Below are 25721 nucleotides of genomic sequence, written 5' to 3' on the forward strand. Positions count from 1 at the left end.
TTTCATGGTGGGGGGCATGGTGGCATACAGGCAAGTGCTGAAGCAGTAGTTGAGAGCTACATCTTGACAGAGATTCTAGCTTGGTATTGACTTTTTGAAACCTCAAAGCCCAGCCTCTGTGACATCTTGCCTCCAACAGGGTCATACCTTTCAAGTAGTGTCACTTCCTGGTGACTACGCATTCAAATATCAGGGGTGGAAGGGGATTCTTATTAAAACTGTCACAGTCACTTGGAAAAAAATGGTTTTAGTTAGTAAAAGGAAGGGAAAAGTCATTCTGAAATGGGGAGAAGGGTAGACTGAAAAGAAACTGTAGTGCTAGGAGATTGGTATGATGCCGGAATTGGGGGGAAAGCAAGAGCGCATGATTGAGGAGCTGAGCACTGGTAACAGAGAAGCTCCTTTTCATGAAGCCCAAGTTTAAATGGCTGAGGGTTAAAAAGGTGCAAAGAACTATTAACTAAAGTGGTAACAGGAAGACTGTGTAAGGAAGGAGCAGTTTTTCTGTCACTGCCAGAAAGGATTCTAAAGATTTAGGACATGTGAAACTTCCCTTTTGTAGTGCTGCGGTCTCACTCTGTCAGTATCCACGCAGTGTCAGCGTAGTTGCTATCAGGTACAAAGACAGTTCTCAATATGCCTTTTTTTCAGATGCTAGCTACAAGTTGGGTGTCTTTAGGCAACTTGTTACTAGATGGCTATAAATTCTAGGTTTCTATGGCTGACTCAGGTCTCAACTGTCAAATTATCTCACAACCATCCATACGTGTAGCTTCAGGGCATCCACTACCCTCATCTAACTTCTATAGGTACCAGGCACATACATGATACACATACATACATCTTGGCCAAGCACTCATACTCATAAAATAAAGTAAAATAATCTAAAATTAAAACTAAAACCAAACTAAAACTAAAACTAAAAATTATTAAAAAATGTATAAAGCCAAGCAATATCTATATTATATATTACCTTTTCTTTTATAGTTAACATATTTCTATTCATTATTCTAAAATACACTACTGTTGGTTGTAAACCATAGTTACTCTGTAGTCCACCATGCTGTAGACCATTAAAAGTTATCCCTCCTATTCAGTTGCACTCCTATATTCTCCATCCTCCTTTCTTCCATTGTTTCTTACTTTTGGCTAACCATCATTTGGTTCTCTATGTCTGTTTGTTAATTGACTCATTCAATGAGTTATATGGTAATTTGTTGCGCTATTAACATTCTAGAGCTATAGCAGTGGACATAACAGTAAAACACACCAACACTTTTATTTCTGTTTTCATGAAAGATAGCCATTGAGCAAGTGGTTGAGAGTGTGTAGCTTATAATGAAAGAGGGAGCTGTTGAGACAGTTAATATGTATCACACGGGATCTCCCTGAGAATTTTGTGTTTTAGTTTAAACCAAAGGGTAAGATAAGAGGTATGGTGAGGTTTCCAGGTAGAAGGAACATCATGTGCGAATACTTGATGTCTTGGCATTTGAGAGATGACCTTTAAACCTAGAACAAGCATTTTAGAGGGCATTCTCGTGAAAGAGTGGTAATTAGGCAGAGCCACATCTTGAAGTCTTAGAAAGCCAGCTTCATAAATACAGAGCTGTAAAGGAAAACCTTTAGATCAACTAAACTTAACTACATTTGGGCAAAGACGTGTTCACATCTCAGGCCATCTTGAGAGCAAGAGGCTCACAACTCTGCCCTGAGATGTGGCAGGTAGAACTTGGGGGCCACTAAATAGAGGTGAGGTAGAGAGATGGCTTGCTTACTCTGCCAAGTTTGCTTTGCTGGCGCATGGTCAGAGCTGCTTCCTGCCTGGAACTGAGTTGGCTGCTGTATTAACACTCACCCTGTCTATCTCAGACATATGTTCCTAAGTTATACAAAACAAGGACATGCTTGCTCCAAGGTATGATTGAGGAGAGGGTTTTTATTGTGGATATGAGGGGGAGTACAGCCAGCTAGAGGCATCTGGAAGAGTCCAGAGCAGGGAGAGGAGGTAATAGACTTAACGTGCCTGGTGGACTGTACTGGGCTATGAGAGGGTAGAGCAAGAGAGGAGGACCAAGAGAGATGGGGCTGGCGTTGGACCAAGAGGGCGCATGGCTGAAGTAGCAGGGTTATGTAGGAATTAGATTGTGGGGGAAGGGAAGCACATGAGCTAGAGAAGTTTAGGGTGTGGGGCAGGGTGAGAAGAGCTGAGAGAAGCCAGGATGCCAGCATGTGCTTCATACTAATAGACACAACAGTTAGCCATTCATCCCCAGTTTCTTTAGAGCCTGGCATAAGTTAGGTCTTCTGTTAGTTTACCTGTTAAGTAAAATTGTAGCGTGTTAAGTAGCAGTTAAAGTATGGAAGTATCCTCGGGCCAAATTTAGTTTAACAGACTTGAGAGAAGCCACAGTAGAATTTTAAGCACAAATTGATAACATTTTAGGAAGTTCTTCTGAGTTGCAAGTGGAAGAAGACAAGGAGTATGAGGAAGCCAGTAAGGTTTTTTCCAAGATGATAAGAACATAGATTAAAATGGTAGCATCAGAGGGTGGAAGTGACTAAGAAGATGAATCTGAACACTCCTGTGCCCCAGGCTGGGCAGAATGGTGCATGTCTTTAATCCTAATACTTGGGAAGTAGAGACATGAATTTCCATGAGTATAATGCCAACCTGGTCTACATAGAGACTTGTAGGACAGCCAGGGCAACATAGACAAACTCTTGCTGAATGAATGAATGAATGAATGAATACACTACTCTGCCCATTTGAAAGACAAACAACGTAGAGTGGTTAAGTAAATTATTCAGAATTAGATAACCAATCAATAGCAACTTTCAAGTTTTATCATGAACAACAGGGAGACATTATTCTACAAAATTCTGTAGAGCAAATGATGTAAGGCAAAAATTCTGTAAAACAAAATGATGTCTTCACTCAGAGCTATACTGGCTTGAGAAGTTGAGAGAAATTCAGTGCAGATCCATGTACCCAGTGCCAGCAGAGTCCCTTTGCACTAAATGATGCAGAGCCCTGGTAAAAGGCTCTTATGGTAACAGGGTAGACATGGAGGCTCATTTATGTAGAGACACTCCTTGGGCACATCATCCAGGAGAGTGCCTTTTCATCGCACTAAATATGTTGACTGAGGTTAGATTTCTAAAGTGAACATAAGATTGCCAGAATTCAGGTTTATTTCACTTAGACACTGCTAATGGCATTAATTAAAGCAGACCTTTTACTTAAATCTGGATAATTAGTTGTGTGATTTCAGAAATGTAAATAGAAATTGATAAATAACTCCCTATTAGCTAACATTGAACCCCTAACCTTGTGTCATTCTTATTGCATTTTCACTTTCAATTTTACATGTCCAAATCTTACCTAATTTTGTAATGAGGATCAGTCATGTAGCAGTCTGTAATTAAAGAGTGAAACAGAGGTGTGTGCTGTTGCTTCTGACTCAGTCTTAATTTCTCAATTTCTGATTAAAGGCACTGCAAATCTAGAGCCTTGTAAACTCTCTTTTATTTGGAAATTGCTACTTAGAAGTGTGTGAAAACTGTAAAGTTTGCAAAATGTTTTACATCGTGTTCCAAATATCATCTGTCAGTGTATGAACATGTGCTAGCTCCAGCAATATGTTAAGAAGGCAAAAAAGGAAATTTCTTTGCATCTCTGTCACTATCTCCCTATAACTGTGAGACTAGGTCTTTTGAATGCAGTGAAGAGGGCAGAGGAGGTAGTGGGATAAATGTAGCCATATAAACAGCTACTTTGTTTAGAGCTGCCCTGAACTCAGCCTTCAAGAAGGATCTATTTGCATTGATACTGGTCATATATAATAAAAGCAAGATTCTTGGTACTGAGCACAAAGTAGGACAGTAAATGTTCTTTGGATAAATGGCCACATGACAGCAGCTTCTCTGTTTATTGACATTTTAACATGCTCCAAACAATGGAGTTATGACCGTGTACATTATTTCCTTTGCTAAAATGATTGTGCTAATTTCATGTATGAAGGATAGTGAGGAAACAGGCTTACTTTATGTCTCATTTGTAGAAGCAGCGGTGGGGGAGCAGGACTCAATCCTGGCTCTGTTGGATGTGGATTCCCTACCCCTTTACAGTTCTTTTACAGTGCTGGAGATGGAACTCTGTCTCCCGCATGCTAGGCAAGCTCTCTACCACCGAGGCCAAACCCCAGATCATTTCACAAAAATTTAAGACAGAAATGCCCCTCCTCCGCACCACGCACACACCCCTCATACACACTCATTGAACCTTTGGTATGTTCACTATTCCTGAAGTCCACATTAAAAAACAAAAGAAACAGCAAAGTTTATTTCAAAATACAGTGAAATGGCATCATTGTATGAAGCGGGTTTTACTAGTGAGCTCTTGGTGCTGTGTCTGGGTTCATATATCTGTGAATGTGACTGAAGTGTTTCTGCCTTGGTATCATAAGAAGGCAACAGAGACTACTTCATGTTATGTGATTTATATTTGGAAGCCCAGCCATTAGCAAAGTATTTTTAAACCACATTAATTTCTTATGTTTCTTGTTAATGTAAAAAATGAAGCCAATTGAAAGTGGTCTGTGTGGAGTTAGTGCATGAATGGATTTTCATTTTTTAGTAATTTATTGTTTGCTCCACCCTCATGCCCAACCCAGATACCAGAAATCTAATTTTCTAATGACATCATTCTGCCTCTGGCAACTGGTTGTGCTAGAGGATTCTAGACCCATGAAGATCAGCAGCACAGAAACTTTGAAGGAAAAAATGTTGTCTTGTATTAGAGAATGATATATGGAAATGATTTTAACCAGTATGATATAAATTAAAATATTGATAGAACACCCAGAATTACTCTGGACTTTCCAAGTCTTTCTAAATGTAGCACTTACTGTGCCAGTTGTATTCTTTGGGGTTCAAAATGAGTTCTCAGAGTGTAGCTGAGTACAGCTCCCTGCCAGGACTATGACCTCAAACAGTGAACGGAAATGGATCTTTTCCCCTTAAGGTTTTTTGGGGTTTTTTTGTTTGTTTGTTTGTTTGTTTGTTTGTTTTTGGCCAGGGTGTTTTATCACAGCAACAGGACAGAAAAATAAAGACAGGCTTCTTCCAGTCTTAGATCCTCATAAGGAGCTTTGGGAAGGTTTTCAGTGTTCAAGGCCTTGCTCTGATTACTAGCACAGTGAGAATTCTGAACTTACATAGCTGTGTTTTGCTTTCTGAATGAGATGATGTGTTCACTACTGAAAGGGTTTTGTAGGCCCTGGGGGTGGGAGCAGCAACACAGAACTGTGGTTCCTGGTTGAAGAAGCTACAAAACTCACTGAAGGTGCAGGTTTAATGCTAATTTCAGCTACCACCCAGTTGGAGAGATTGTCAACTTTCTGAATAAGGTTAGAACAACTTATGAGATTGTTTCTGTGAATCCTGTAAGGCATGTTGTAATAAGTACATAAAGCGATAGAACTGTTCGCACCCCTCCTTAATGAGATTAAGCTGTAATGGGAGTATTTCCATCCTTCACTCCTACTCACAGCACTCCCTCTTCCTACAGCCATTCCCTGGGAGCTTCCTCGCTGCTGTTTGGCTATTGCTGTCACCTGCTGTCTCAAAATAAAACTGCAGTGGGTTTGCCTTCCTCCGAGAGATTGCCAGTGTTTTGCATTTACTGGAAACAGATATTGAAGAGTGTAGTGGCACTCAAATTTTCCCTTAGAAGATTTGATAGTACAGCCTGCTGAAATGATCTGACACTAAAAGTAGCAGGAGAAACTGTAGACAGATTTGTTAACTTACACATGTCCACTGAGACCCACAAATGGGCAACTAAAGTCGGATAGTGAAAGCTTAGGACCCTCCCATGGGACAAGAGTGCAGGTAGTTGTTGAGGGTTAGGAAATAACTGAGGAGAGATGACCTCCAGTTCTAGGCATGATGCCTGATTTTTAGTTTCATCTGTGATTCAAGCTTTTAGTAAGACAGTGGGAGGTGACCTTGTCCATCTTTAGTGGGTTAAGTCTTTAAGTAGAGCAAGGCTTCATCCAGAATCTATTGCCTCCAAACTACCTTGAATGTAAAATTTCAGCATCCCAAGATACTGTGGTTGGAGCTACTCTTTGCTCAGAATTGATAGGAGCAACAGCGCAGAACTGATTATTCCATGAAAGATGATAGTTAGCCTGGATTCCACAGCAGAGGATGCATAGAGAAAAGCAGAGTAGACTCAAGAGTCCTGCGGCCTGCTGTGATCTACCATAGTGAGGTTGACATCTGTTTTTACTCATCCAGAGCATAAGCCTAGACTTGATGCTCTGAAGTCCTGTTCTGGCCTTCACAGTTTTTGTTGGGCCGTTGGGGCACTCAGCACCATCCTCCTACATAATAGTTTGTTACTTTGGGCTAAAGAGTTGTTTTGTTGTTGTTGTTTTGTGTTTCTTTTCTTGTATGGCGCTGTTGGATAGGTTTCCTCATTTTCATTATATGCACAGAGAACATTGCTAGCTTCATTTACTCAGCAGAGGCAGATTAGAAAACTGTCTGTTGTTAATACTCTAGCCAGAATAACCTCCTCAGTTTGCTGAGTGGTTTCTGTGCTTCCTCAGTTCAGCTTTGTGCTTATAGCACATGCTAAGATGGCAAGTCAACTGTTCCGCTTACAAAGGTCCAGATTTCAGAACAACAAAAGTAACCCACCAATTTTGCATCTTAAAAGATTTACAATTATATTACTTAATAATTACGAACTATTTATTCTTTATAACTTCGCAGTGCTTGAACTAAAGTCAACTGAACTTAAGGCCTTACCTTTGGTTATTTGGTTTAATTTTTAACATCTTTTGTAAATGTGATTGCTGAGACACTTGGTAGGGGAAGAATAGGATAGAAGTGAATCTAGACCTGCTGTTACTAGGTCCTTCAGGTGGGCATGACTCCTACCTACTGGCTTCCTTGTTTTCAGATGGCTTTTAGTGAGCTGTTCAAGCCATTCTCACAGATTCTTTTAAAGGAAAATCTGAAGGCTCAGGTTAAAGTAACAGACTTCCTTCCACCTAGTAATTTAGTTAGTCTATTGAGAAATGTATTCCTACCAAGTTTATCTGGCTGTAGCAAACTGACTAGAATTTTATTATCTTCTTGAAACTGAAACTTTTTCCTAGTGCTTTGGTTTTCTTAAACATTGCTATCAGTGTTTTGTTTAGTATCCATTTCTTCCTAAGGGAATCCCAGGTGAAAGTGTATAGCATCTTTAGTGACTAGAATTCAGACTCAGCAGACTGCTGAGTTTGAGTTCTGGCATAGTTTGCCTTGTGATTTTGGGCACGTTCTTTTTAAGTGCTATGGATTTCAGCTTCTAGGGTATAATTTAGAAATTAGGGAAGGGGAATAGGGTGAAAACAGGAGGGAGGGAGGAATGGGTGGATAGAAGTAGGGGAAAGTAATCTGAATAAATTAATTAAATAATAAAAAAGAAGATAAACATTTTCTAAATTAAAAAAGAAAAGAAATTACCTAATGGGCAGTTAAATATAGATAATAGATAATCTAATTTGTGAGTTAGTTTATGTAAAGTCAGGAATATTTTATATTTGTCTTTCTGGGCCTAGCAAAACTGCCTATAACTAAGTATTCAAATATGAGACCTAATATGTATAAATGTATCAGCGCCAAGCTGAGGTTAGATGATTATGCATGGAAGGTTCAAGAAAGTTTAGATATGGCCTCAGCCTTCCAGGGACCATTTATCAGAGATACATGGTCTCACCTGCCCTCCTGGCTACCACAAGAAAGAAAGCCTTGAAGTCAGGCTCTCTAGGAATGGACTGTCATGACACTGGAACTTTGTTGTGGAATAAATGATTCTTTGAGTTGGGAACTTTTCTCTTCCTACCAGGTAGTGAGTCCCATGGTAGGAGAGGTCTGCCCTTTCTTTCTGCCCTTTCTACTTTCTAGGAACACATACTTTGCCTACAAACATGTGGCAAATATTTGTCACATGACTAAGTAAACACTTAGATTAACAGTAACTAGGCTGAGATGTGACCTGGGCGTGACTTATTCAGGTCACACATTTTGTGAGGTGGCTGTAACTAAGACCCATGTTTCCAGTCTCCTGCACTGTGCTCTTTCTATAACATGAAGGGGTAAGGAGCAGGGGAATGGTTGGCGCTGTCTGTAAAGGAAGAGCATGCGTTCTGGAGAGGTCGCATGGGTGGGGAGGTATGTAGATGGCAAGTACAGAAAGGCTCCCAGAAGGAAAGAACACTTAACCAGAGTAATGAGGGTTTTAGAAAGCTCTTGAGAGGGTCACACCAGTCAGGCACTATATTTTATTCAGTTATATGTATCATTTTAGTCTCGATAGGTTAAACTCAATATTTCAGTGCGTTATTCAAATAAATGTGCTAACTAATACTTGTCTTATTTCAGTGAACAATGTGGGGATGTCATACGAGTATCCGGAGTACTTTTTGGAAGTTCCTGACTTGGACAATGTAAGTCTTTCTTTGTTTATTCTGGAAACATAAAGATGTATGAAAGCATCAGTGAGACAGTGTGGAAGAATGATTTGGATTGAGCATCAGGGTCCAGCTGTCCAGCTGTCTACATTCACAGCTTGGCTTTTGTGGGGATGAACCTAACCATAAGAAGTTTGTTTATTCATCCATAAATGTAAAATAGGCAGCTTCATAGGAATGCTAGAAGAATTGAATGAAAAATATTTATACTGTCATTTATACAGTGCCAGGGTCAATAATAACTCTAATTTTATTTTTATTGTTTTTATTAGATTAAGATTGCTCTATTTTAAGTATTGGGATATCAAAAATTGGTTTAAAAACTCATAAATATGTTAATAAATAGCAGCATAATTGATTCAACTAAACTAGCTTTACCAAAGGAACGCTACAGCCTTGTTGCATGCATAATCCTTTAATGAAAACCAGGAAGTTACATCTCTGAAGGATCATCTCAGGTTTTCAAATCAATTGAAATGAAACTCTTAACTTCAATCATCTCTGATTTCCCTATTAGTTGAAAGGAAATAACTGTTTTATTTTTAATTTAATGTGTCTCTTCACTCTCAAATTTGATTTGCTCATTTATTTTACATTTTTGATATTAGTATGAGTTACTGCTTTTGTTACAGATACTGAGATAAAGCAAAATTTTATGTCTTGACCCCAGCTCCTGTTGTATTTTCATTTCTTTGTAATATCTGAAGAAGCTTCAGATGTATCACCCCAAAATGTATTTGTAATTTCATTACTTTCCTAGTAAAATTATATTAAATTATCCTATTTTTTGCAGACCATCAAGAAACTGATAAATATTAATGTACTTTCTGTTTGCAAGGTAAGCAGCTTTGTTAAAAATCTGATATCCTTTTTGGCGCTTTCTATCTGAGAACACTGATATAGATTCTGTTGGCTCACTTCTGTCAGCTGTGTTTACCATGTGTATTCCAGGTGAATTCCAGGTGAATGTGGTTCCTTATGTCTAGGAGTAGAACACTAAGCACCAAACATGCTTGTCTTAGTTAAGTTTCTAACAATCTAATAATTCACATGTGTCTTCTATACACATTCACCATGGTGAGTACCAGGACTTCAAACCCTCAGATTAAAGGTTGATAGACCTGAGCTGCTTGCTGCTGATCATGATTTGTTTTCATTTTGATGTACATAACAGTTCACTTTTAAATGGGAAGGTGAGAGTCTAGAAACCAATGAGACTAGTTTTTATTAACCATACATAATACCAGCCAGAATATCCTGGCGTGCTGGCAAACATCTTTCATCTCAGCACTCAGGAAGCAGAGGCAGGCAGAGCTCTGTGAATTCAAGTCTAGCCTGGTCTAGCCAATCAGGGCTGCATAGTGAGACACCTGCCTCAAACAACAACAACAAAACCAAAAGAAACCAAGAATAATGAAGATATCTGTTCTGTTCACTATTTGCTGAACATGTGTTATAGTCATGTTACACGTATATGACACAGATTACACTGTGACTCTGCTGAAAGGAGTAATAGCTAGAGAGTATAAAGCATCTAAGCTGTGCTTGAACAAGAGCCATGGAAGTACTACTGAGTTACACATAACAAACGGGGGTGGGGGGTGGGGAACTGCTCAGAGGCTGGATTCCCATGAGTGTTGTCACACACTTGAAATCTCAACATTGTTCTAGAAAGCCAGCACACTTTTGTAATCCATATGTATGCTAGCTTGTTTAAGGAAATGAGAAATAGTCTAACTCAGAACTATTTAAAATGATAAAATAAATATAAATAAATGTTTCACTTTGTGGTGGGGCTTTGGTGTTTTTCTCTATTGTGAATTTTCAAGAGAAACTATCCTACTGTCATCATGTCTGAGAAAAATAAACAATGACTCTCACATGGCTGGTTCAAGTCCAAGAACCTAGTACTACTACATCTGGCCTGACTTCATGTATGGTTTCTCCTTTCCCTGAGTAATGTAAATGTTTAGATATGTTAATTCAGTGCTTACAGATAAAGAACATTGGTTAGCTTGTAAAAGGCACCTCAAATGTATTGTGTGATAAAGTGGGAAATACTTTCTTCAAATAATTACTACACTCTATCTTCTTCCTTGTTACAAATCAAGGGGATCTATCCTGTGGTGTCCACCCCCCTCGTGTGTGTGCATGTTTTTTTTTAACTGAAGTTTAAGTGAACAGATAAGTCACCAGTAGAGATGTGAGCACATAAAGAGCAAGATCCACATTTGTGAAACTGATGCTTTTAATGTAGCTAAACTTTAATATCTAATATATTACATAGTTTTAAGGGTGTTTTCTTTACAGATTTATATTAATATTCATCCTTTAACAATCTGTAGGATTTCAGGATAGTTAAGGAACTATCATTTTTCTAGCCATTTTTGTCTTGGGGTAAATTACTTTTTTCTTTAGTTTTCATATGCACATTCAAGACAACATTTCTCTTTAGCTCAATGATTTGTTTGAATGAAACAAGGTAATGTCTCTAAACTCAGTTGGGGACATAGCTCAGTAGGTCCAGTGCTTGCTTATTTAGTAGGGAGAGTTCTTGCTTAGTAGATATGAAGTTCAAGATCATGTTTGGCCAGCTTGAACTACATGAGACCCTGAAGAGAAGGCCAAAGAGAAAGATAGACAGACAGATTGGGGCAGTGGGGAGTGGAAGGAAAAAGGCTCTAAGAGTGTTATTATTGCTATTAAACTGAAAGGTGATAAAGATTTGTTTGTTTTTTAACTAAATACATGCAATAATTATTTATTTACTTAATTTTAGAAAACAAAGGTTTTAAATAAAAATTGAATTCTGTTCTATTCAATATCTTGTGGGATTTCCTTTTAAAATGAATGGTTTTACTGTTACTCTGATTTTTTTTTCTGGTGTATTTTTGCCAAATGCTTGAAAGTAATGAGTGTTAAAAAAGTGTGAGGTGTTTTACAATATATTGTTCTAAGTTAATGAGAAAACTTTCTTCAAGTGCCTAAAGTTTATGTTGCAGAATTCTTACTACTAGCTGTGAGTTTGTCTGCTGATAACTCCCATTCTCCATCAGCTCAGCTGTGTAGAGTTTCACTCTAGATCCTCGTGTTTTCTCCTACTGCTGACACTTAATTGTTGGCCCTGCTTTAAATGCTGGCCTCCTGTTTCCCACTACATGAATTTTGGCCTGGTCATCTGTAGAATACTAATGATAAAAGGTCAAGGTCCTGCCCTTGATCCTGGAGTGTTTCCTGCTCCATGGCCACAGACTGTGTCCTTCACACAGCATCTTAGCACAGATCAGCATGTGATCCATCTCATCCTTGCTTAAAGACTAAATAGTGCTCGTGTATGTCATGGATAAAATATCACAAATCCAACAGCCCTGCAAAGTAGCCAGCCCATTTTCAAAAGTGATGATAAACACCACCGTTCATGATGCATACTTGTTAATCCCAGGACTGAATCCCAGGCGACTGAATCTGGAGAATGAGGAGTTTGAGGCCATCTTAGACTACATAGTGAGCCCCTGTCTCAAGAGAAGGGGGCAGAGGAGAAGAGGGAAGGCAGTCTTAAACATGGATCTAAATTTTCTTGTATCATTGTGATATAAAGTTATAATGAAAAAACAATTCAGAATTCCTGGTTCATAATGTCATTGGCCCATGGAGCATTTTGCGGTGTTGGTTTGGGTTGTTGTACTGTGGATAGGATCAGTAACATCACCTCCAAAGCACCATGAAGATGTGAAAATTATTTGATTGGAGCAGTGGTCGGTGTACTGTGGTAATCCAGTAGGCAGAATATGACGTGAGGTCAGAATTGTACAGGAGCTTGAGATCATAGAGAACCTGTAAACGCTAGTGTATTTGTGAGACAGTGCTAGTGGTACAATGACAAGGCACTCTGTATTCTGTTGCATATGTGTGTGTCTTATTTATACTGAGAAAGGGCATTTGCCTTGCTGAAGCTTTATGTGTGATGCTCCTGAGTTTAGGCTCTTACGATGCTGTGATTTGCCCCAGAAAGTATTTTGATGACTTACACCTTCTTTAGCAAATTGCATTTTGTTGCCAAGTCCAGAACCACATTTTCAGTATCAATGATTGCTGTGAGCCCTGGAGTAACTGAAAAGGAGATGAAAACTGGTCTGGCTACAGGATCTTAAGTTTTAAGGTGGTTGGGCATCAGGGAAACTGAGGCACAGATGTCTAGCCTGGAGCTCCAGTAAATATATTGAGTTAGGTTATATAAGAAAGAGAGAAGGCTTTCTTTACCATCAGGTTCAACTGTTTTATGTCTCCGCCAAATAATATGGTGGAGAATAAGGAGTGCACCAGGGGATGCTGGTGAGATTCGCTTGCCTTGGATTTGAGGTTCACGCTCAAAATTAGAGGTAGAGCCCCAGCATCTTGTTGGAAGCTCCATGCTCTCCTGCCCTGTGTGAATAGGTCAGGTGATTATAAAAGTCATATAAGCACCACACTATAGTAGTAAAATAATCCTGAACTAAAAGGAATTTATGTCATCACTAGATAAAAAGATCATGCATATTGGGAAAGAAATATTAACCAGAGCAGCTGTGGCTGCAGACCCCTAGTGTTTAATTGTAAACAGGTTTCCTAAGGCATTCAGCAATCTGGTTCTAGCTGATTACTTTGTTTTTTTGTGAGAGAAAGGGTGGGGGTGGGGGGAGAGAGGGAGAGAGAGAGACTGTGTGTGCTCGTGTGGCCCTGTCCATCTGCCCCATGATTGCAAGAACCCACAGAGGCCAGAAAAGGGTTTAGATCCCCTGGCACTGGAATTACAGATGGTTATAAGCCATCATGTGGATGTTAGGAACCAAACCTAGGTCTTCTGCAAGAACAGTAAGTGATCTTAACCACTGAGCCCTCTCTCCAGCCCTGGTTGTTTCACTTTTGAATCTTGTCCTGTGGCTTAGGATTTTTCTATGTGTCACACTTCATTAGTCTTTTCCTTCACAAGGGATTCTTTAAAGCCCTGTTGCTTGATTCTCTAGTGGTGCTCTCAGATCCTTTAGGGATTAAATTGAGCTTTCTTTGTTCCCCATACTAATGATAAGTAGTCCAAGTCCTATAGAGGTAGCCGGTATGGCAAATAGATCAAATTTGAAGAGGAATCTTACCAGGTTGTATTTCCCCCAGATTTAGATGTTCTGTGACTCAAAAATCTAAAATAAACCTAATGAAGAACAATGACCTTCACTCCAGAAATAGTGTAACTTAGAGACAAACTTGAGGCTATTGAACCACCCAGTTCTCAAATATTTTCTGTTTTGTTCCTGGTGGATTTCCACCCTAGAATACTGAGAGTTTACAAATACAATTATTAAACTGCTATTGATTACTGTTTGGAAAATGGGAGTGGAGGCGCTGCTCCAGAGGCAGGCAGATAGAAGGCTAATTCCAAACAAGCTGCTTGGAATTCTACAGCAACCCAAAGACAAAGCAGATCTTAATGTGTACAGATTGTTTCTGATTCGATAGCTTGTTTCACAAGTCTTCCAGAGTTGGAGTTTTCTTCCTACTCCAAGCTACAGTTGTCCTTTGATTTTTGTAATCATTGTTTTAGGACCCTCAAGAAAAGATAAATACTTCCTCCTTTTCAGGTGAGCACTATACAGATGCTATAGCTTTGCCTGCCGATAGACCCTGCCTAAAGGAGACAAAGGCTTTCCTTCCAGTGGGCCTCACCCCTGAAGCTGCTACTGTGCTTGGAAAAGAAAGTGAAAGCTGGAAAACCAAAGTTTCCATCCTAACAAAGGGAATATTCCAGCCTTCTTAGTTACCTTTCTTACACCAGAGAAGAAAATGTATGCTAGTATAGCCCAGGTAAAATTTATGAACACCTCCACTTGGGTAAATACTGTTGCATTTTGGTATTTGCTTTGTTGAGGAATGGAAAGGAGCAATCTCAAGCAGAGAGTAAAAATTTGGCTTTCTTTGTCAAAACTCAACCAATGTATGACAGGAAATTGTCTGCATAGGACTGAGATGGCAGGGACCTCTGTCCTTTCTAGACTAGATTGGGCTTGGATCCATGGTTTCCCTTCCCTTTGCATTTCTTAGGGCTGAGCTGTCTACACAGTGGCACCATGAGCATTGGCACCATGTCCACTTATTCCCTGCTTTAATCCTAAGTAGTGTACAGCTGATGTATTTTCTACAAACAGATGAGTGCATTTTAAAAATTAAAACTTCTAATTCTTCAGAATTACACTGACTCTAAATATGGTCCTGCAGTGGTCAATGTGGTTCAGTTGAAGTAAATTGTGAGAATTTCTTTGGTCAGAGGTTACAGACCAATGGTCTGTGGCTGGATATGGCTGACCACCACGTTTTTGGTTGATTCAGTTTTCCAAAGCAGAAAGTTTCACTTTAAGATTTATAGCTTCTCTTGGGAAAAATATGGAAATCACATGACACAAACCTCAGGAGCTGAGTAGAGGCTGAGTATGTGAGTGGTTAGGCCCAGCCTCTCGAGATCACAGCATCCCTGCTGCTCTCTGTTGTGTGAACAGCGCTTCTAGAGTCTTGAGTGTGAGTTCTCCAGGTCCGGGTCTTAGTCTACTCAAACTGAGCAGTTGCTCGCTTAGTAGACTTGAAGGATTGGAGTGGCTTGGACCAAGTCAACCTCCTGGGTTTTAGCTGTAACAACAAAAACAACCTCAGATATAAAGATCCGACATGTATTTGGGGGGTTGAAAATTCAGGATCGAGGTGCTAGTAGAGTCAGTGTCTGAAGAAGAACCTGGTTTTTTTTGTTGTTGTTGTTGTTGTTGTTTTTGTTTTTGTTTTTGTTTTGTTTTTCCGAGACAGGGTCTCTCTGTGTTAGCCTTGGCCGTCCTGGACTCGCTTTGTAGACCAGGCTGGCCTCGAACTCACAGCGATCTGTCTGCCTCTGCCTCTCGAGTGCTGGGATTAAAGGCGTGCGCCACCACGCCCGGCTCAGGAAGAACCTGTTTGTTCCTCATAGCTGGTGCCTTCTTGCAGTGTCTTTACATGGTGAAGGGGAAGTAAACAGGTTTCATCAGATATCTGTCTTCATGATGTAATTAATAATCTACCCCAAAGTCCCTTTCTGTAGTATACTGTTGAGGTTTCCACCTATGAACTTTGTGTGAACATAAGCACTCAGACCATCTCCTATTCCTGGTATTCTCAGAATTCCAAATAGAACCTTCAGAGACGGCTGTCTCACTTTTTCAGGTGAGTGCTATCAAAACATTATTGCCTAAACTGCCTGCTACCATCAAAGCCCTTGTTACACACTTTGAAAAGCTAAGTTTTCTCCTTCTGTATTGCCATGTCTTCATTGTAGGCTGGTTCCCAAAAGTGTATAATGCTGTGCCTTACCCATGATTTAAATGTTTGGATGAAGTAAAGGGTGGAAAGCACCGGAGCATTCATTTTCTCTCTTACTTGGATATGCCTCTGGCAGGTGACACAGTACCAGCAGGGGGAGCTTCATATTAGTTTGAAAATCAAGGAGAGTTTTGTTCCTCAGTCAAATTGTATTTAATTTAGGAATTTTCTAGAAATGTATCCTGATATTCTGCTCCCATAACTTAAGTTAACTTTAGGAAACTAATTTAAAAATCCTAAGTAGGATATGTCCTTCAATACTGATTCCCTCATCCAAGGCTTTTCTGAGTGAAGATATTCCAAGTTAATATTTAGAGTCTTAATTCATTTTGAAACTAGCAGTCCCTCTTCAAGTTGCTTGTACATTCAGCCCTTGGAGATGGCAATAACAGGCTGCCTCAGATGTAGCGGAGGCAGAGTTTTTCCAGATTATGGGGCATCACTTCTTCCATAGCTTTTTTTCTTCTGAAAATGAAGACACCCTTGTAGATTAGTTTTGATGTTCTCTTTAGCTCATAGTTCATACCTTTCACAATGGTAAAAATGTGACAGTGGCTTGGACTTTAGGACTTGTCATCTCCTTTCAATCTGTCACTTTTAAGAAATTGTCACCTTGTTTTAGGGGGGAAAAGATAATAGAAACACAATACTCAAGTATCGTACCTTGGGAAACACCAGGTGATACTCTGTTCGTTCCTTTTATAATCTTTGTTAAGAGTGTATGAATTAGGGGCTTAGGGTTAGCATTGTCAACAAGCAACTCTTGTTAGTTAAAGTAAAAAAGGAAAGCTTTTTCTTTTTATTATATTATTTTAATGTAGATTAAAGTAGAATTACTGGACAAGGAAAAGCTCTCTATTCACGACCTGTGCCCGCATTCCAGACTGAGGGAACCCTGAGCTTCCTCAAAGACTTGAACATCAAGAAAAGGCAAAATCAAATAATACTTTGAGATCTTGGAGGGCTCTAAAAACTGTGTCTAATTAAGCTTTCCACCCCCTGTGCAGTAAATACTCTGTTAGCTATACAGGTGAGATTCTAAGAATTTCTAATTAAGCGATATTCTCACTTCCTCACCTCCATGGAGCTCAAATTACACAGTTTGCCAAAGGACATGTGTGCTATGTCATCTGGTGTGGCTTCCAGCTGAGTTCCAAATCTCATTTCCCAAAGGTGGGGGACACTGTACAACATTGTTAATTCTTCTCACAACTGTACTATGATTTTTTTTAGTTGCCTTTTATTTCAGTTGAATACTTGTTTCAAATTTTTCTATGTAAGAATCTGTCTGCTTCTAAATTTAATGGTTTTATTTCTCAGTTGCTTAAATCCAGACTAAATTGACCTAAGCATGTTTCTTTGGAGGTAGAGTTAGGGCAGAGGTTAACAAAGTAACCGTGGGATAGGTCCTAATTTTGCTCAAGAAAAGCCTGGATTCATGAAGCTGAGCCTAGATTCTGGGTGACTTGTTTGTCTTTATTCACTAGTCACATGTAGTAGTGAGATTGATCTTATTAAATCAAGTGTTTTGCATTGGATTGATTGACCTTTTTCATGAGATAGGGCCCTGTTATGTTGCTTGGGCTGGCCTGGAAATTGGTGTGCGCCTGGCTAATTTCAAACTCATAACCTCTTACCTCAGCATTTTGAGGCTGTGATTAAAGGCATGCACAGCCTTACTTGGCTCTTTAGATATTGTTAATCTTTTCACTAGAGCCTTAGAATATTGTAGGAGTGTTGGAACAAATGACCAAGTCCCAGAAGTTACATGATAAAGAAATGTGTATTATATCAATTTTCATACAAAAGAGTGGGAATACCTAGACAGTCACCTGGGTATGTAGGTTCCTTCTGACAGCAGCAACTGCTGTTGGAGAAATAAAAGAAAAAATACTCAGATTAGGCTTTGGCAGTTTTGTTTCTGATTTATTTTTATTTATTTATTTTTATTTTTTAAGAAATAAGATTGTAAAGGCTTTACTAATTATAAAAGCAATGCATGATTGTTGCCAAAAATATTTGAAAGCTATATGAGCACTAAGAAGAAAATAAATCCTGTATAATCCTGGCCACAGATGGCTACAGTTTAATACAACAGATTTTCTAGGCCAGTCAGTCTATTTTTGAGTTATATATCTCAACTAAATGATTTAGTAATACTGATTGAAATTTTATATGAGGTAAATGGACTTCCTATTTCTTTCCTAACCAGATATACATATCTGTACCAGTAAGTATTTCACTCTTGAAAATGAACATGTGGCTTCCTTACAGGAATTCTCATTTAAGCCATTAGGAAATCATTCATGTAACTATGTACGTTTGTGGACTGTAGGCTAGCTTGTTTATGAAGCAACACCAGAGCTACATGTGAGACAGTATAGATTAACTTTTTAGATTTTAAAGTGCCTTTATCTTAATTTTGTGGTATGGATTAATGAAAACATTACTAAAATTGTGTGTGTGTGTGTGTGTGTGTGTGTGTGTGTGTGTGTGTGTGTGTATGTAAAATTAGGAAACTTTTTTTTTTTTTTTTTTTTTTGCTATAAACTTTGAAGTTCTCATTATGGTAAAAGTTCTGTTGTGGTGGCTTCCACCTACTTTGGGGAAAACTGTCTTAGTTTCTTTTCTGTTGTTGTAATAAGACACCATGACCAAGGCAGCATATAAAATACTTTATTTGGGCTTAGGGTTCTAGAGGAATAAAAATCCATCATGGTGGGAAAGCATGGCATCTAGCTGCAGGCATAGAGCTGGAGTAGCAAACTCTTAGCCTAAGAGTTCATATCTTGACCTACATCCAGAGCAAACTGGAAAGGACACAAGTATTTACACCTCAGAGCTGCTTCTAGGGGCATAGGTACTCCAGCAACACCGTACCTTCTAAACCTCCTCAAACAACAGCACCAGCGAGGGGCAAGTGCTCAGATACTTGAGCCTATGGGGGAGATTCTCATTCAAACTCCACATAAAGGAATTAAATTGACTTGCTGTACACTTGTAGAGGCCATCTCAGGTAAGAAGAAATTCTAGAAGCCCTGTTTATTATTACTACTTACTAATATTCTTAACCACAAAACACACAAGTTGTTATAACATCATTTTAGAAATATGTAAAGAGAACCAACAAACACAGTAATTATCACCTGCAGATTGAATTAGCTCCAGAAACACATGTGAACTGTGAAATACAGTACAGATGCACAGTGAGATTTCATAGCAATACTGGGTATATAGGTATAAATAATTGGATATTAAGATACTAGTCAATAAATTCAAAGTAAAATGAGACTTAACAATGTAGTTTAAATAAATATCCTATGTAAATGTGATGTTAAAGAGTATTTAATTTAATGTGAACACAATGAAGTTTGACTGTTTATATTTTGGATACTTGAAAAGGATATGTATATACATACCCAAATAAAGATGGCATGGAGTTGGATTTATGGCTTAGAATCTGATTGACAGGGAAGGTAATGTCAGTATAATGAAAATTTCAGTTTTATAAAACCATGAAGAATTCAAGTTAATTCCTGTGGATTTTCAGTTTTGTTTTTTAGGTGTTTTTTGTTTGGTTGGTTTGTTTTGTTTTGAATGAGCTTCCATTTTATGGCACACAGAAGTAAACAGTAGAACCTGATGAGCTCTGAGAAGACCTCACTTTAGCCTGTGAGGACTCGTGTCATTGCTGCTGATTTGTCTGGTCGTTGAGTAGTCAGGATATATTTTTGGCTCTTTAGCAACCAGCCACCCAGAGCACTGTTATTCTTTTGCCTTGAGTTACTCAAACCTCTCATTTTAGTTTACATTTATACAGAATATATTTGCTCATGTTAGTACATACAAGGTCATCAAAAGACATTTAATTCTTAACATGCTATTAATACAATTTCCTGAATATTTTTTCATTCAAAGCAGAAATAAGGTATAGAGTAAAAGAAGAATTAAAGCTTCTGATTTGTGTTTCCCTAGTATTTTAACCACAAGTTATACTGGTTGAGCTTGCCTGGTAATTCTCCAGGTTAATTGGAACCTGCAAATCTCATTCATTCTCCTCCCCCTTTGTGTGTGACACTACTATGAAGGGAGGGAGGGAGGGAGGGGGGAGAGAGAGGGAGGGAGAGAGAGACAGAATACTTTAAAACTACTCTTTATCATCTTCCGTACTCCTGTTTCTGGTGGACTGAGGACCTTTGGGGAACTGAGTAATAACTTGTATGAAAATGCTTGGGGACCTCTTCCTAATGTATTATTGTCCCATGATGAAATGTGCCAAATAAAACCCCTTTCAGATACTGTTGCTTGCTGGTTACTTCAGTTGGTTAGAATGTGGTGCTTATAAGTAGAAACCAGTTTCAGATACTGTTAAGGTTGCATACAATTCATCCTTTACAATGAAATATTGCACAGTATGCCTGCTTTACTTTTGCGTATTTGACCTTGATGACTTCTACAGATGCAAGCTACAAAACACATCTAACCAGTTGTACATATTTTTACATTTTTATTTTTTTAATCCATTAAACAAAGTCTAATAATTTAATAGAATACATTTATGTTCTCACAAGTTTGCTTTTTTGCATTCAGTTCCTTCTAGTATTATTTTCTGCACGTGAACTCTTATTTATGCTTAACCAAAATATAATCTATGAAGCTCTGCCTGGCTCCTAGCTGTAACTACTCCTTTTCCTAAGCACCAGTGCCCCCTGTCTGTGGATAGGAACATCTTGTTATGGGTCCTGAGTTCTTTCCACCCTGCCTCTTAGTGGCAGATAAAAGAGAAGGATGATTCTTGACTCTAAGGTGTTGCTCCTGGTTCTCAGGTGATATGCAGGGAGTATTCTGAGTACCTTTTATCTTCTGAGTTTGGTAAAGTCACATCAAGAGTGCTTTGTGATTTCAGTTCCTTGATTCTTACCCACATATTACAGAGGTCTCCTAAAACTTTATGAAGTTATAAAATTCTTCTGCTTTGAATGTTCAGGGTTTGATTGTTTGTTTGTAAATATAAAGAGTTTTAATCATTACAGCCTAATCTTAGAATTATTCTATTATGCCAATGAGATCCCAAATGAAATATTTTAAAATATTGAAAGGATTATCCAAAAACTTCTGTATGGTCAGTTGAAATGGATGACCTTAAAATGTGTTACTGTTCTTGGTTCTAAATTGTGGGACATACAATGCTTTAGTAGCATTGAATGCTCAGTGGTGCTACATCCTGAAATAGTGCAGTGTGAGTGTGGGGAACACCAGTATCCCTTTACAAGTCTCTCTCTGATATGCCATTTGTGAGATATCTCTCTCTCTCTCTCTCTCTCTCTCTCTCTCTCTCTCTCTCTCTCTCTCTCTCACACACACACACACACACACACACACACACACACATCTTAATTCCAAGAATGTAACAACAAACTGGGGACTGTGGTGCATGCTTATAATCCCAGCACTCAAGGAGGCAGAGGCAGAGGCAGATGGATCTCTTGAGTTTAACGCCAGCCTAGTCTACAATGTGAGTCCAGGGCAGCCAAGGCTACACCAGGAAACCCCATCTCGAAAAACCAAACAAATATAACAACATGTAATGTAGATACCTTCTTCATTTAGCATATTAGGACTTCAGAGAAGAACTTAGCTCAGATTCACACCATCATAAGAAGGGCTAGAGTTAGAGCTATGGTGTGAGTATGCACGATAGTGCCCTTAGCATTTACTAGTTAAGTATTAAACAGATGTTGTTTGCCTCTGGAAAGACAAGTCGTGGGAAATACTGAGCAAAGTTGAAATTACTATTTAACCTGAAAAGGAGAGATAGGTGACTCTGTTGGAAAGACAAACTCTGACACTACCCTTTACTTTGACTTGTTTCTGTCACATCTAGTTTGAAGCCACAGTAGGGACATTTTGAATTGGCAAAGCAAATCAAGAAAGTTGAAAAGAGAGGACTGTCTTTTCAAAACTGTAAAATATTTAATATATTTCTTGGGGGTGGCCATAAAATATTAAAATTGATCAGTCTTTATCAACATGAATGGTCAGTATTACTAGTTAGAAGTTTTGGTTAAAAGGCTGGGTTAGGGTAGTGGCGTATACCTGCTTAGTATGGACAAACACTGCAAAACAAACCAAGAGAGTATTGATTAGGTCCAGTAACAACTTAACAAAATCAAAGTGGGTCAGTTGTCAGATTCAAAGCAAGGTCATACCCAGGATGTTTAGTGGAGCTGGTGCTGAGTGTGCTGCACAGTAGCTCTTCTATCACTAAAGATCCTTCTTCTTACCCTGACACCCTACCACATACAGCATTCACTCTGTGTCACAATGGCTTCTTCCTTGAAGCCTCATTCTACCTACATAGAAGTGGAAAAGATGGCAGAGAAAACAGGCTGTTTCACTCTTCTGAGTCCGTGGCCAAGACAGTATGTATTCTACTTCTTACGAAATACTTCTAGGCCATGCACAGTTGTGAGAGAAATTGTAAAAACCTTTTCTTATGGGATACACCAAGAGTGGGAAAGCAGGTATGTGCTCTGAAGCTTCATCTGCATCTCATAAGGAAAGAACAAAGCTGGCGGACAGCTGATAGTCTCTGCCTCCTCACCCTATGAGGATGAGTTATGTGAAAATAGCCCTATGTGAAAAGGCTTACACTTGCTCTTACAGCTTTCCTTTTTTTCCTCTGGGTCAGAAGATTTGGTCAGATCTTCATTTCTGTAGTTTATTCCCTAAACTCTGAAGATAGACTTTTACTTTGAAATTGTGATTGTGTCAGTCCCTCTTTTTTTTTTTATTAATTTATTCATATTACATCTCAATGGTTATCCCCTCCCTTGTATCCTCCCATTCCTCCCTCCCTCCCATTTTCCCCTTACTCCCCTTCCTTATGACTGTTCCTGAGGGGGATTTCCTCCCCCTGTATATGCTCATAGGGTATCAAGTCTCTTCTTGGTAACCTGCTGTCCTTCCTCTGAGTACCACCAGGTCTCCCCCTCCAGGGGACTTGGTCAAATATGAGGCACCAGAGTTCGTGTGAAAGTCAAACCCCACTCTCCACTCAACTGTGGAGAATGTCCTGTCCATTGGCTAGATCTGGGTGGGGGTTTGAAGTTTACGGTCTGTATTGTTTTTGGCTGGTGCCATAGTTTGAGCGGGACCCCTGGGCCCAAATCTACCTATCACAATGTTCTAGAACTCAAGAAGTCAGTCCCACTTTTTAACAACATGGTGACAGTTTGAGCTCACTCACTGGTAAGTGCATCCTGCACCTCTGGAGTTGATCTTTGACTTCCACATAGCACACTTGGCTGCAGAAAGGCTTTACAACCTTTTTCTTCAGAATATTTCTGTGAAAAACACTTATCAAAATACTATCATTTTATTGGTGTTATTATTCAAGACAAAAGGCTTAGAATGTCTATACTTACCAAGCAAGCATTTCAGCTTATGTTGCTTAGAGAACCAATACAAGCTGAGTCAAGACTTAACTGTGAGGTCATCTTGACAAAGATTTCACTTCTAACTTTTCTTGAAAAATAATATGCTCAAACAGAGCTTGGTGGTAGCCTGTATCATCACTGTGTGTATTTAGCCATTAATTATGAAGTTGCTGAACTGCACGTCACCTTTTCATTGTTGGTCACTAGAAACCACAGATGGGTAAGTTAAGAAAGTGTTTTACTCACAAGTAGCTGGACTACAGAAGAAATGAATGCACTTAATATTTGCCAATATATCACTTTATAACCTTCTCCTCCCCAAGCCTTCAGAAAAGATTATTTGAGCCCTTAAGATGAGAAAGCTGAAGTCATCTTTGTAGCTGGGATGTTGTGACATTCATTCTTTTCTGGGAAGGAGTTAAGAGATGTCCACTATCCATAGAGCCTTTGTTATTTGAAAGTGCCCATGCCAGCCTTACTTTTTAGACAAGGCTAATTTTAGCCTCATTCACTGAAAACTTTCCCAGTGCGCTCGCTTTATGTACTCCTAGCACGGTAAAATTATACAGAGTGTATAAAATAAGCTGCTCTCTGTAGAATGATGAGAGGCTTCATGATTCCCTTCTCTCTGGTGTGGGTGGGTGTCCTTCACTCTATTGTTTCCTATGTCCTCAGCCATCATGAATGTTTTGCTTTCTCTTCTGCAGGTGACACACTTGGTGCTGCCTGGCATGGTGGAAAGGTGAGTCACACGCTCACACACAAACACTGTGGTTGCGGAGCTCATTATTATTTATAGGGAGAATCCTTTCTTTGAGAATTTCATTAAAGTGACTAATGAACCTAACTCTGTGTTAACACCAGGCGACGCACGCAGTAGAGCATGAGTCATTGGTGGAGGAGGCCTTTTCCACTAGACTTTTTTATTCCCTCCCTAGGGTTGTGGTGGTTCCTTTAGATGAGGATTAAAAAGCCAGCCTGAGTCACCTTCACTAACTCAATTGCCTGCTATTCTGAGGGGGTGGATAGAGTTCCTGGGATATTCCTGGGAATACCTCCTTAAAGCTGTAGCCACTTAGCGCCTAAATCAGTTGACTGTCCTGAAGTAAGATGCCTTCCTCTGGTATTTTCATTCTTGCTGAGGGAATGGATGCAGAAGGGACTAAGGCATGGTGTGAAGTGGCCAAATGTCAGACTAACTCTTGGAGGAAAAGGCAATGCCTGCTAGTCTTATCAATGTCCCAGTTGGAATTGGGTGGCAATAGAATACCCTAAATGTCTTAATTTTGGTTGAGAAATATGTGGTTGCACTTCCACATGTGAGATAGCACCAAGTGTGAAATATAATTAACCTCTTGCCCTTTTTGTCCTTGTCACAAGAATCTAAATGTTGGTTAGGCCTTCAAAGAAAACCTGCTGAAGAGAGTTGGTTTTGAATGTTGGACTGCTTTGTCATTTTAATTTAGAGTTCCATCAAAGGTTTGACAGGAGGAATCAAGGATCCATATCTGTTAAAAGACCATCAAGGAGTGTAGTTTATCCATATCAAATCTATTTATTTGTTGTATCTCATTCTACCTTGTGGGTGAGGAAATGGGGCTTAGAAATCCAGTTTTTGATCATGCACAGTGATTGAGAAACTGTCTTTCAGCAAAGTTTGTTGTAACTCTATTTTACATGTACTGATGTGTATATTCTAATTGCCTTATTTTAGTAAAGTTTTCCTTTAAAGACTTTAAACTGATTATTGACTGATGAGGTGGAGGGGCATGCTCTAATGGTCGGACATAGGACTAGAGACAGAGTAGACTTCAATAAAGATGATATTGGGCCACTGTCCTAATTTGAGTCTTGACATCTGCAAATAGTGTTATAAAGAAACCTTTGGGCGGGGCATGGTGGCACAGGCCTTCAATCCCAGCACTTGGGAGGCAGAGGCAGGCCAATCGCTGTGAGTTTGAGGCCAGCCTGGTCTGCAAAGCAAGTCCAGGACAGCCAAGGCTAACACAGAGAGACCTTGTCTTGAAAACAACAGAAAGAAAGAAAGAAAGAAAGAAAGAAAGAAAGAAAGAAAGAAAGAAAGAAAGAAAGAAAGAAAGAAAGAAAGAAACCTTTGGACTTGGGGTAGGTGCTCAGTATTGCAGCATTTGCCTAACATGCCTTGATTTCCATCCTCAACACTGAAGAAACAAAACAAGGAAGTCAAGCTTGTAAGCCATTGAAGTATTGTGAAAGAAAATTTTTAAATGTGTTGTTGGACATTATGTAGAAGGAAATGAGCAGAAAGTATTGGATCCATAGAATGACGAGCCCAGTGCTTTGAGTTAGTTGAAAGTAACTCTACCCCCCTTAGCTCAGGGAGATGGGGTGCTGTGAAGCA

General features: G+C 39.2%; 1 protein-coding gene across 1 annotated transcript in view; it reads left to right on the forward strand.

Moving 5' to 3' along the window:
• HSD17B12 (hydroxysteroid 17-beta dehydrogenase 12) overlaps nucleotides 1-25721 on the forward strand; it is a 125224-nt gene that overhangs the window by 81168 nt on the left and 18335 nt on the right. The window contains exons 5-7 of the mRNA XM_084777156.1: nucleotides 8446-8510; nucleotides 9328-9372; nucleotides 24049-24083. Coding sequence (XP_084633282.1) covers nucleotides 8446-8510; nucleotides 9328-9372; nucleotides 24049-24083 — 145 coding nt within the window. The remainder of the gene's footprint in view (nucleotides 1-8445; nucleotides 8511-9327; nucleotides 9373-24048; nucleotides 24084-25721) is intronic.

The sequence above is a fragment of the Acomys minous genome (assembly GCF_964271855.1).
Source record: "Acomys minous genome assembly, chromosome: 3".
NCBI lineage: Eukaryota > Metazoa > Chordata > Mammalia > Rodentia > Muridae > Acomys > Acomys minous.